Source organism: Pseudonaja textilis, chromosome 1 (genome assembly GCF_049901715.1).
Source record: "Pseudonaja textilis isolate UNSWEBS1 chromosome 1, rPseTex1.2, whole genome shotgun sequence".
NCBI lineage: Eukaryota > Metazoa > Chordata > Lepidosauria > Squamata > Elapidae > Pseudonaja > Pseudonaja textilis.
Window position 1 is genome coordinate 268,926,593 of NC_141990.1, and position 13,047 is coordinate 268,939,639.

The window sequence follows — 13,047 nt, forward strand, 5'->3', positions numbered from 1 at the left end:
TCTGATGAAACCACAAATCAACAAGCCTTGATGTTAGCAGCACTTACATGTTTCATTCTGAAATTAAATCAGTTCTAAATGCCAAACCTGTGGATGATGTAGGTGTGTATACACAAGGGTTGAATGCCCAGACTTGGAGCTGCAGGTTTGATTCAGCCTTTCATCCCTTCAAAATTCATTTATTGAAATCATTGATGATTGTTTTTATTGTGGAGAGGTCTTTTGACATCTTAAACGTAAAAGTCCTGCCTATTAACATTTGTTATTTAAAAGCCCAAAAGCTCTGGGCCATAGGGGTTCACATTGATGTCATAATCACAACGTACCTTCTTTGATGTCCTGTTTTGATTGTTTGTGCACATAAGTGAGAAGCTGTTTGTTATTCTTGGGGGAAAGCTATACTGTTATAAAATGGTTTATTATTTGGCAATTAAGCCATTTGACTTCCAGATTTTTTAAGTGTTAACGTATGGCACGGAATGCCATATTCCACCTTCTGTGGGAAAACCTAGTCATAATTGGACTAAAAATAAAATTCATTCTGGGAGAAAGTATTTTGCAAATACTTGCATGCTTGACTAACTGAGTCACAACTGATGGGATTTTGGCTTGAATTTGCAGCCCTCCTGCTAAATGTAATTTTCTTTTACCACTATTGGATTTGAAATCAGTACCAAAAAACAATCAGAGTTGTTACACATTTTCCTCTTGCTTTCCTTTTATGTTTAGTTTTCAGTTAATCTGAGTAAGCCTTGTGCTGAAGTTTTGGTTTATCTTAGTTCATTAAAGATGCTCATTCCCCTAAGATTCAGCCACATGGTGGATGAATTTCTGAATATACAGCAACTCTTATAATGGTACTGAAAAAGATAAGTGTTAATAAAAAATATTTCTTATTAGCCCACTTTACATTAATTGAATTTCCTAATGTTTAGATTAGGATTATTTCAAATTGCACATTGCTTACAACTTTAAATAGAGTGTGCTGTGTTCTTTTCACCTGTTGAGAAGATGGAAGTGCATCTTTCTCCCTTAGCAAGTGGAACTAAAGCTCTGTATATGTTGGGGGAGAAAAGAAATTGAGGTGTATGCCATATAAAGTTGGGTTAGAGGCACTTTTGTCTCCTTTATTGAATGCTTATGGTCACATTTGGTTCCCTTGCCCATTCTGTGGTTGAAAAGATGAGATGAGGGATAATGTGGGAGAATAATATGAGTGTGGGGAAACAAATGGCAAATCAAATCTGACTCTTGATTTCAGATCTGGGGAACCTCGCTAATTTGCAGTAACTTGGGAACCCCCTTGAGATCATTAAATTTTGCGAATTAGCGAGTAAAGTACCAAATCAAGCTTAAAATATTGCAAAAGGCACTGGCCACTTGTAAACGAGCATAGTTTAGTTTGCAAGATTTCTTCAGTATGAAAATACTAAAATTGTATGCTACAATTTTAAATGGAGAAGTACTGGGTGAGGTGGCACCCAAAAACCTTTGCTGAAAAGTAGATCAGTAAAAGGAGAATTAGCGAGGTTCTTCGTAATTTTGCTGAGTCAGACCAAAATTCACAGCAATACAATATTGCTTGTTCTACCAACATACGGAACATTGTTTTTTTTCCAGAGTAGTGTGCAATCTATTTTTTAAAAAAAAAATCTCCGTGGATTTTTCCGCAGATTTTCCGCAGATTTCCAGTGGCCCCACTGATACCTTATCCACTCATCACCAAGGTTCGTTTACATTGTAGGCTTTGACAATGACTATGTTTACTGCTAGTTACCAGATTTGTGACTCGTGTCCATCTAATTTTTTTTTCATTCATTTAACATCAGACTGTGAGGTTTGGTACTGCAGAAGCCCTTTATTTATCTCTTAGAAGACTGGTACAAAACGTCTAACCTTCAGTTTTTCTTTTGGTTCTCCCATTCCTTTGTGCATGGATTTTAATATTTTATTTCTTGTTCTGTCCCCCACCTCTTTTTTTTTCCTTTACAGGAGGATATAAATGCTATAGAAATGGAAGAAGATAAAAGGGACCTGATATCCCGAGAGATTAGTAAATTCAGAGATACACACAAGGTAATATACTTTTTGCAGCTTATGCAAAATTAGGTTATTGTAAAACCCAGTTTCAATTCCCTCACCCTTTAGAAAATTTGCAAGGACATTACATATCATTTGTTCATCTTTATAGCAGGAATAATGTCTATCTAAACATTCTCACTGCAGTGGTCTAATATTTTAGTTAGTTATTCATATTACTTACTGCATTGCAATCGTCTCTCTTAACACAAATACATTTTTTTAAAATTACCCTTCTACTCTGCTTGTTTTAAAATTAACCCAAAGTGGCTAAAATAACACATAAGACCAAATAACTAAATTGGGCTGCCCTTTGAAATACATTTTGATTCCCATAATAGTCAGGTAATTGTAAAACATAATTCATACTCACTGTATTACTAAGCCCTATTGCTTAGTTTAAATTTAAGATTAAATTTAGCAGCTGAATTGAGAATGGGGGTGAAATAAATTAGGTATTATTTATCAGACTTTACCAAAATTTAGATGCATGGAAGAACTGTAAATTCCCATAAAGCTAATCTATTCATTGACCCCCACCATTATGATAGAGATCATATGGTGACTAATGCAAGATGAAAAACACAGCTTGGAAAGTAACATGGAATAGGATGTAAGTATGAGCTTCTGTTTTTTTATTATTTATGGATGCCCCCTCAGAAAAATATGCAAAGGGGTAACTGGCTTGGAAATATGTTTGCACAGCAAATTCTACCTCAGGATTCCCACCTAGAGAAGTTTCTAATAATGTGAATTTATTAATGTGTTCTGGTTGGGGAGGGTTGTGGCAAGGGTGGAGAAGTGCAATCTATGCATGCAGTGTATATCTTGATGTTTAGTTTTCATGGAATAATAACTGTGCATAAAGGCTGGATTACTCCATGCCAGCAAATATGTTCACTCCTGACTCTGTTTGCTAATAACATTGAACGGTATTAAGGTACAAAATGGTAATGTACATTCTGGTTACAGGTCATGCTTATTTGCATTTCTAACTTTTTAAGTACAAAATAGTTATATGTTGTTGGCAATGCACAATATTCCAGTATTACTTGGGAATGAGAACCTGAGGATAAGTATTCCGAAGATGTGTGAAACTGGTCATAGTGAAATATGGTCTTATTTTCAAGCCCCAACAAGTAACTAAAATGCAATTAAATGATGTGGTGCAAAAGCAAAATATGCTTCCTGTTTCAGAAGCAATTGGGCATATTTATTGCCTGCGATCTATCTTATTGGAAAATATTTTTAATTTACTTTTTGAAATAGATGAAATTAATTGTAATATAAAATGGCCATTTTATATATTGGGTGGGATGATTAAAAAGGGGCTGGCTAGCGAGCACAGTGAACCTTTGCATGTTTTTTGGTTAGAGTTTACAAAATAATAATCAGACTGTAAGGGTGTCAGCATTGCAGGGGGCGTCCATTTACAGCACAGATGAGTCTGAAGAGAACTTAAGGTAAGATTTTATTATTATTCTGTCTGTACTCTTTGCTCATTACTTCAGCATATCTTTAATTCTTTCTCCATTTCATTTTTACCCCCTTATTTTTTTGTTTACATGGAAGCAGCCTATTCAAATTTGTATGAAATAGCTCTGTTGATCTGGCATCTTAAAGGCCATCATTTAAAGTTGCTCTTTTTCGTAAGAGCATCTTAAGTTCAGATAAATTTTGATGATGATTTTTATTACAACCAGCAACATAACCAATAGCATTTTATTGGAACAACTAAAATAATCTAAAATATTGGAACAGCTAAAAATAAAGTAAGTATTGCCCATTCCAGTATCTAAACTTTTCTGTAAAAGTATACAAAATTGGAGGTAAGTTCTATGATACAGCATATATAAATATGCCCTAATTGATGAAATTATATGAGAGCACTTCATTTAGAAATTAGATTGTAATGTTCCCACATGTTGTGCACTTTCATCTTTCCCTCCTTACAATGGCTGTTTTCTATCGTTCTTAAATATCCTTTCCTTTGTGAGTTCAATGTATCTAACACCATTTTGCCAGCATTTTATGTTTAATACTATGTAGCATCATGGTTAGATATATTGATCTCTTGTTTCTTAGTTATATTACTATGATCTTGTTTGGGTTCTCTGGTCCATGAGTGTGCCCAGAACACTATCTGACAGGTAAGATTTTTTTACAAATTGTCTTAAATTATTTGTTGAAAGAGAGAAATATGTGCACATTTTGTTGTCCTATTTTATATGGTATTTTGCTGATGGTAAAATTGATGCCAAAAGGAATGAATTTGCTCTTTCCGTTTTTTAAAATGCATCAGTTACACATAGGGTGTGATCCTTCCTTATACTAGTGCTGGGTCCCTGTACAGAGGGCTCTCCAGAATGAATAGTAAAGTTCAGTTACTCTTGAGCCAGGCCATTTCTCAGAATGGGAAATTTATATATTCCTCTTATCTTCTCATCTATTTTCTTCAGTTGTTCAGAGAATACACATTGAATATTTCCATTAAGGGCAGACAGGATGGAGATATGAGAGCTATATACAAGCCTTCCATTCTGAAAATAGCTTGTACGTTAAATGTGTATACCAAGGAGAGAACAAGTGGGAAAAGGATACTGTTATGCTCTATGGCACTGGTGTCAAACTCATTGTTACCATCTCGTGGCGTTACATGACATTTTTCCCATTCACTGGGCTGGGACAGGTGTGGCCTGCGTGTGACACATCGGACCCACAGGCTGCCAGTTTGACACCCCTGCTCTGTGGCATCCCTCTAGGCACAACACTTGCACAAGGAAGAATCATGCCCATAAAGTTCCGGCATCCATCAGGCTGATAATTGGCTTGTGATTTTTTTTTTTTTTTGGTTTACTTGTGAACCATGTACTTGCTCTTCCTCCCAGAAATATAGCTTGTAGGCAAGGTTAATCCAGTGTTGGCGGTCCATGTCCTAGCACAGCACCTGTAAGTTAACCCACACCAATTGCTTCCAAGGATGGATTTATCTATTAATGAGATTTAATTTTTCTGTTGTCTTCATGGGTGTCTTAGTAGCAGTGATGACTTTTTCAATAAAGAAATGTACTTTTATAGAAATTCAGTAACACAGTTTTTTTAATCTCGTGATTTCCAACCTTTTCCTTCCTGCAGACCCTTTGAATGAGAATCATATGAGTGATTTTTTTTAAAAAACACAGTATAAGTATTGTGAATATAAAGATGTTTGGACCCATACAGTCATATACTCCCTTATGAAATTAGAAAGTGCTTTATTCTCCAAGTTTAGAGAGAATAAACTTAAATTTGACTAGATGTGATATAATCAACTATTAAGCTTCTGTTAATATCACTAAATTGTCGATATGAATTGGATGAATTTTGCTACGTAAAAATTTAATCTTGTTTAGGGTCAAAGTATTTTTCATTCTCTGAACTATTATAGGCAATGCATTCATGTAATAATCAGTACGGAGGAGACAAGCATTGCTTTTCTATTCAAGGTTGGAGATTGCTGGCCTGCTAGGTAAATAACTTGCACGAAAATCTATGTTATGAATGCGAAACTTTGTTTTCATCCATATGAATTGAAAGCAAACTATATAAGTGTTGAATTATCAGTGATCTTGATTTTCTTGTTACCAGATTTTGGTATTGTGGGGTGGGGCTTCCGAATCTAGCTACAAACTAACTTGGAAAATCCTTTTGGTTTCTAGAAATTGGAGGAGGAAAAAGGCAAAAAAGAGAAAGAAAGACAAGAAATTGAAAAAGAACGGCGTGAAAGAGAGAGGGAACGGGAACGCGAAAGAGAAAGAAGGGAGCGTGAAAGAGAGAGGGAGAGGGAGCGTGAACGAGAGAAGGAGAAGGAACGGGAGCGGGAGCGGGATAGAGATCGAGATCGCACTAAAGACAGAGACCGGGACAGGGAAAGAGATCGAGACCGAGACCGTGAAAGAAGCTCAGACCGGAATAAAGATCGGAGCAGATCTAGGTAAATTTTGCACTATAATAATGACTTAATAATTTGGTAATGTTTCTTTTTTAAAGCTATTCAAAGATTTGCCCAATCTCTACCTTTTTGCTGAAAAATGGAAAAGAAATAATGAAAACGCTGGCCACTACCTGATTTCTTTAAAGAGGAGAATGGATGGGGAATCCTACCACTTTGCGTAGGAAAAGATTTTGTACACCCACAAAAATAGTGTGGGTGTACAAAACCATAATTCGATTTAATTAAGTTACATCTTACATGTAATTAAAATATAGCTAATTGGGTTATTGTCTGTTATGTATTTAATAAGTTTCTACTCCTGTCATATTAAAAATTACAGTTATAGCTCTTTATCGATTTCAACTTGGAGCTTTAGGTTCTGCTTTGTAACTTCTTTAGATTCTAAATTGACTTATGGCTTTACAGTTCCAAACCGCATTGCTTCTCATGATCTGTTTATGTTGACAGTTCACAGCTATTTCCCCCTAAATTTAACTCTTTCTTCCTTAAATCTTCTTTCTCCTAATTCTTCTGATGATCTGTTCCTAGTAGTCTGATATGTCTATCATCTGTGTCCCCCTTTGATTCAATTTTCTTTCCAACTCACAGTTGATTGGTGATGTAATTTGGGAACTTCCTCTTAATTGGTTTTTAGCCTGGCTATTTCAATCATCCGTAAGCCCATGCAGAGACAAATGCCCAAAGTACTAGTTAACTGGGATATTCATTGACTGAAGCCTCCAAACCTGAGAGAGAATATAAAACTGTTCAGCAAGTATGTCTCTCCTCAACAGTTTTCTCTCTGAATTCACACTCGAACCTCTTATTTAACCTAAAATATTTCCATTAAATATTAACTCTAAAAGGTGAAAATGCTACAGTTTGTGTGATCCTGTGGTATGTATAGCGGGGTTTAATAGAATTTCTTTTTGGTTACAGGGCTCTCTAAATTATTAAATATGATATTTAGTGCTACTTTGGGGGTATTTTGAGTGTAAATGAATTAATCAGGCCCAAGTATTCCTTCGTTGCTGTGTTTTCTACAGAGAGAAAAGCAGAGACAGAGAGAGAGAACGTGAAAGAGAACGGGAGAGAGAGCGGGAGAGAGAGCGGGAGAGGGAAAGAGAACGGGAGCGGGAACGAGAAAAGGACAAGAAAAGAGATCGAGAAGAAGATGAAGAAGATGCCTACGAACGGCGCAAACTGGAAAGGAAACTACGGGAAAAGGAAGCAGCTTATCAAGAGGTATTTACAAAAGTTGCTAAAAAGTTCCTAATTCAAATGGAAGGAGGGCTTGCAGAATATAATACCAATATCTCATGATACCTGTTTTCTGGGGTAATACTCCTTTTCAATGGGGAAACTCCACTTGAACATTAGATATCATTTATATTCAGACCTATATATTAGATATCATCCAATATCATTTCCCTTGAATGAATTTCTGTATAATTCCTGCATATGCTCTCAATATTTTTGTAACAATTTACAATCTGTCAATATTCTTGTAATAATTACATTCTTTTTCTGCTGGAATACAAAGCTGAGAATGAAACATAATTGTTTTGTTTAAATTAATTAAATTAAATTAATGAAATATGGAACTATTTTTCAATTCCTGGGTGAACGGTGAAATAATGAAAAAGTTATGTGGTTTCAGCGTCTTAAAAACTGGGAAATCAGAGAACGGAAGAAAGCTAGAGAATATGAAAAAGAAGCTGAGAGGGAAGAAGAAAGAAGACGGGAGATGGTAAGGCATTTATTACATTACCAGTGTTCTTATTAGATATTAAAACACAGGATTTCTTTGCTGGGTATGAAAATATTATAGTGAATGTTTCATTTGTCTAAGGCAGCAATGTCATAAATATATTAGGAGTTTTTAAGTATATATGGAATTAAAAGCTTTACTTGAGTATCAGTATGCACATATATTTATTTAGGCTTTACAATATGAGCTTTGGAAAAGGCTCACAAATATCAGTCTATTCAAAATTGTGGGCAGTTTTTGGACTCTTAATACTTTCAGGGCATCTAGAGCAGGGCTGTCAAACTCCTGGGCTGCAGGCTGGATGTGTCAAGCACTGGTCACACCCATACCCGGTTTAGCGAAGGGGGAAAATATCATGTGATGCTGCTGTGACGACATGAGTTTGACACCCCTGATCTGGAGTATTTCCTATTGCTTCATAGAAAACAAACAAATCTTCCCTAGTACACTTAAATTGACCCTTTCCAGGGAACAACCTTCTAGAGCAGCTGTCGCCAACCAGTGGGCCATGGAAAAATTTTGGTGGGCCGCAGAAGAAATGGCCTCCCAAAGCAGTTAATCTGGGCCGCACAGTTCTCGCACCTCCCAGCTCTTTGAGGGACCCCGGAGTCAGGCACTTGCCAACCAGCTCAGGTGGCGGCGGCGGCGGCAACAACAGTCCCCACCCCAGCGCCCACTGTCAGCTCTTCCCCGTTAGTTCTCTAGTTTTGACTTGCTTCTCTTCCCCCCCTCCCCCATGCCCACATGCAGACAGGCAAGGAAAGGAGACGGAGCTGTGCGCAGCTCCCAGCTCTTTCAGCCCTCGCTGTCTCCCCAAACATCAAATCCTGGGAGATGCAGGCAAAGCCGCCACAGCGGTAGCACCCTGAGTTGCTTTAGCATGCTCGGTTAGTTAAGACTTGCCCTACCCAGAGAAGGAGGTGCTGGAAGAGGAAGAGGAGGCAGTAGTGGAGAAGCAAGCAATTCAGGGCGCTACCGCTGTGGCGGCTGTGCCTGCATCTCCGAGGCTTCCAATGTTGGGAGAGTCAGTGAGGGCTGGAAGAGCTGAGAGCTCCGTCTCCCTTGCCTGCCTGCATGTGAGGGGGAGGGGGAAGGAAAGAGGCGGGAGCAATTCAAAGCTAGAGAACTAATGGGGAAGAGCTGACAGCAGGTGCTGGGAGAGGGGACTGTTGTTACCACTACCCTGCCACCGTGTGTGGGAGCTGCTTGGCGTGTGCATCTCAGAGACCTGCCTCTGGGGTCCCTCAGAGAGCTGGGAGGCGTGAGAACTGCAAGTGGGAGCGTTTGGTGATTTCAAAGAACTCCTGGAATGCAGTAGATTGGTGTTTTGTAGGTCTTGGTGAAAGAGTGAGCTTTGTTTCACCTCCTTTCCTCCCCTGGTAATGCAAGAGATATTCTCACATACATACATACATACATACATACATACATACATACATACATAAAAAAATTTATATTAAATATATTAGCTTTTTAAAAACATTTGTATTAGTGGTCCTTGGGATTTAAAAGTATGAGTTTGGTGGTCCCTGAGGTCCAAAGGGTTGCCGACCCCTGTTCTAGAGAACAAAAGAATGTGGATCATTTTAGTTTGCACCTGAGTATTGCTTTAATCTATCCTTTCCCAACTTAATCCTCTCTAGATATGCTGGATGAGAGTTCCCATTAACTGCAGCGAGGATAATCATTGCCTATAGAGGCTGATTATAATCCAGCTATTGTCTTACATAGCTGAAGAATGCCAGGCTGAAGAAGGCAGCCTTATACGTTTGTCATCTTTTGCAGTGATTGCATATAATCTGATTAGTCCAAAAAAACGTTTTCTATATGATCAGTTTAAGATTGAAGGTATTACATAGCTTCCACTTGCATTTTTTCCTCATTCTTGCTGTCCCTTATGGTTAATTTAAAATTTGAGAAAGTATTCTGTAGAATCCTTACTGTGTTGTATCTTTGACTTTATCCTAAGAAAAATGTGTAGTATTCCTCTTTATTTTTAGTAGGTATCTAAAATAATCTTTCTAAATAACATGTTAAAGGTGAAAGCATTATTTTTTTCAGTTGGCCTATAACCAGTGTTGAGAAACCTTTTTGGAACCAAGTGCCAAAACGGGAGTGTGCATTCAGGGGAGCACCGGAAACCGGAAGAGCAACTCCCCAGTGCACGCCAGAAAGCTGAGCTTCCGGTTTCCCGCACATTGCATGTGTGCTGTCCACCTGATCTTCTGATTTCTGGCACACATGCCAGAAAGGAGAGCAGCAGGCAATGGCTGGTGTACCCGGAGAGATGGCTCTGCATGCCATTTCCGGCAGGCGTGCCATAGGTTCGCCATCACGGGCCTATACCTACAAAAATAATTTGTTACCATAAATCTGGTAACATAAGGCTATAGATGTAGATGGTGAATTTTTGTGGAATTTATCATGTTGATACACAAAAAAGTATCAATTATTAGAAGTAATCAGGTACTAAGGAAACAATGTATTCACTTTTCATAGGCAAAAGAAGCTAAACGTCTTAAAGAATTTCTAGAAGATTATGATGATGACAGAGATGATCCCAAATATTACAGGTAATTTAATGAGGACTATTATCCTCATTAGTTTGTATTGGTAAATCAAGGGACCTAATGGTGAATTGTCCCTGAAATACTATAGGTTTTGCTGTTCCATTTGAAAATGGGTATATTATTTAATAGATTTATAACAATCTTTAAATGCATTTGTTTCTCTTGCCACTAATCAGCCTTTTAAAAAGGTATAATTGTTTAATTTGATGTCAGTATAATCTTAACTGATTTTAGGGTAATCAACTGAAGTGGGAATTTTAGTTGTAAGTTGTTGCAGTCGGTCAAGGCACCATGTGACCAAATTTGATTTTATGTCAGTTTTTACAATGGTCATAAAGTGGGTCACTGCAGTCATTAATGTGACCACAGTGAGTGGGGCAATCATAACTTTGAGGATGTTTTATTTTAAGTTCATTGTAACTTTGGTCATAAGTCGAGGAGTACCTGTAGAAAGAAATAATTCCTTCAAAATTACAGATAAAGGTAAATTTTGACTTACCATCATTCATCCAAAGACTCTTCAAAGTTATGATGAAGCCGAACAAAGTGTGGTTATGATTAGTCCTTGGAGTTCTGTACATCCCACTACTACCGTGGTCATATGATTGTGATCTTGGCACTTGGCAACTGGCTCACACTTAAGATCGGTTTATACCCCACAGTCATGTGATTGCCATTTGCCACTTTCCCTACTGGCTTCCCTAGAAAGTCAAGGGGATGCCCAAAGGGAAAGTTGCAAGTTACTGAGGTAAGTTTCCCCAAACTGTACAGTTTCCCCCAGCCCCAGTTTGTGCCATACTGGCCTCAGGCATCCCATGCACCCCAAGTCTCACTGTACCTCCCTTGTGCACCTTCCCTGGGCTTTGCTGCACCACCCTTACATATCCCTCATACTCTCCCCGATCCCCATTGCACAACCCTTGGACTAGCCCTTTGCTAGGCAGCTGCTGGCCATGCCAGACCTTCTTCCTGAGGAGACATTTGTCCCTTGTCTTTTTGAAAGGCTTCTGCCTCAGCTGCAGCAGGAAGAAGAGAGTAAAAGTCAGCTAAAGGCAAGAGCTACAGGGTGGTGAGAATAAAAGGGCCAGCGAGCACAGGGTAGCAAGGCCGGCAGAGATCATATTGTTTAGCAACAGAAATTCCAATCCCAATTGCCATCATCACTCAAGGACTACCTGTAGAGATTAAAGATGAAATTTTATAATGAAAGATTCAGCATCATTGTCTTCACAGCCATATACTGCCTTCAAAATCAGAGATCGTTAAATAACTGTTGCTGTCTTCTCAAAGTTTCATTTGGGAAATTTTCTGCTTCATCACTATGTCAGTCACCAGATTTACATTTTACACTAAGCCAACATTTGTCTACATTATGTGAAGTAAAATATAATTGATTAGTACACTTCCATAAACTTTATAAACCAGGGCACATAATACTTGAATAAGTAAACTTTTTGACCTGATCAAACAGCACTCTTAATCCAGATTCTGAATAGAGGAGTTACATGCATTCTTTTGAGAAATATTAATGGAGGTGGTTGGAATTGCATGAATTTGTAAATCAAAATGAATGTGCTGTATGTTTCAGGGGAAGTGCTCTGCAGAAGCGATTGCGAGACAGAGAAAAGGAAATGGAAGCGGATGAACGGGATCGAAAGAGAGAAAAGGAAGAATTAGAAGAAATCAGGCAACGTCTTCTTGCAGAAGGACATCCAGATCCTGATGCAGAGTTACAGAGGGTAAGAAAGTTTTTTGAATTAAGAATACATATTGGATTCCATATATTTGTAGACAATAGCATGTTGGTACACTGCATATATACCTCATACTTGTTGGGATGTACAAAGTGATATGTACAAAATCACTTTGATTTTCAAAGTGCTCTATAGATTAGACCAGGGGTATCAAACTCTTGTCATCATGGCAACATCACGTGACATATTGGGACTCTTCCCCTTTGCTAAACTGGGAGGGGCCGTGGCCAGCATGTAATACATCTGGCCCACAGGCCGCAAGCTTGACAGCCCTGGATTAGACCATTCAAGCTGACCCGCCTTCCCATCCTCTCAGCAGAGCAGAGAGATTGGCGGGGAAGGGATTTCAGGAGAGTAAGCCGTTTGCTCTTGTACCCATCAATAGCAATGTGGTTGCACTGGCAGCAGGAAAGGGTCAACAAAGGAGAGATTGTGTATAAAAATGAAATATTTCATTCTTCCTCAAGGAAAAAGCAGTCCAGTTGCCTTTTGAAAAAGCACCTTTGAGACAACTATGGCCTGGATGACTGAGAATCTCTGCAGACAGTTAAGAGGCAAACAAAAACTAAAAGCATGAAACTGAGTAGTCTCTTTCAACCCATAACGCATAGTCATAATCATGTGATTTTCCACTTGGCGACTTAGCAGTAGAGTTGCCAGTCCAAATTAGAATTGTTCAGTGACCTGTCTTAGCAATTTTGAAATCTTTCTGGATCTGTTCTACATATATTTCTGACAAATCTGCATATCTTTCCGGGCGGGAGGAGGGTGTCTTATCTTCTAATTTAATTATTGAAAGTTACTATTTTTTCAAGGAGTTCATGATATGAGCACCTCTAGTTAGCACCAGGTTTTCATTTTGCTGACTGAATGTAACTTTTCCATCTTTGACCTTTCCAT

General features: G+C 38.3%; 1 protein-coding gene across 8 annotated transcripts in view; it reads left to right on the top strand.

Annotated features, from left to right (window-relative positions):
* Positions 1–13,047, top strand: part of RBM25 (RNA binding motif protein 25) — a 32,027-nt gene that overhangs the window by 13,714 nt on the left and 5,266 nt on the right. For 4 of the 8 annotated variants that reach the window (XM_087921744.1, XM_026709078.2, XM_087921745.1 and 1 more), the window contains 7 exons: positions 1,674–1,727; positions 1,993–2,076; positions 5,778–6,052; positions 7,099–7,297; positions 7,713–7,802; positions 10,323–10,396; positions 11,982–12,132. In XM_087921744.1, the coding sequence (XP_087777870.1) occupies positions 1,674–1,727; positions 1,993–2,076; positions 5,778–6,052; positions 7,099–7,297; positions 7,713–7,802; positions 10,323–10,396; positions 11,982–12,132 (927 nt within the window). The remainder of the gene's footprint in view (positions 1–1,673; positions 1,728–1,992; positions 2,077–5,777; positions 6,053–7,098; positions 7,298–7,712; positions 7,803–10,322; positions 10,397–11,981; positions 12,133–13,047) is intronic. The other 4 variants (XM_087921747.1, XM_026709102.2, XM_087921748.1 and 1 more) reach the window with 1 other exon arrangement.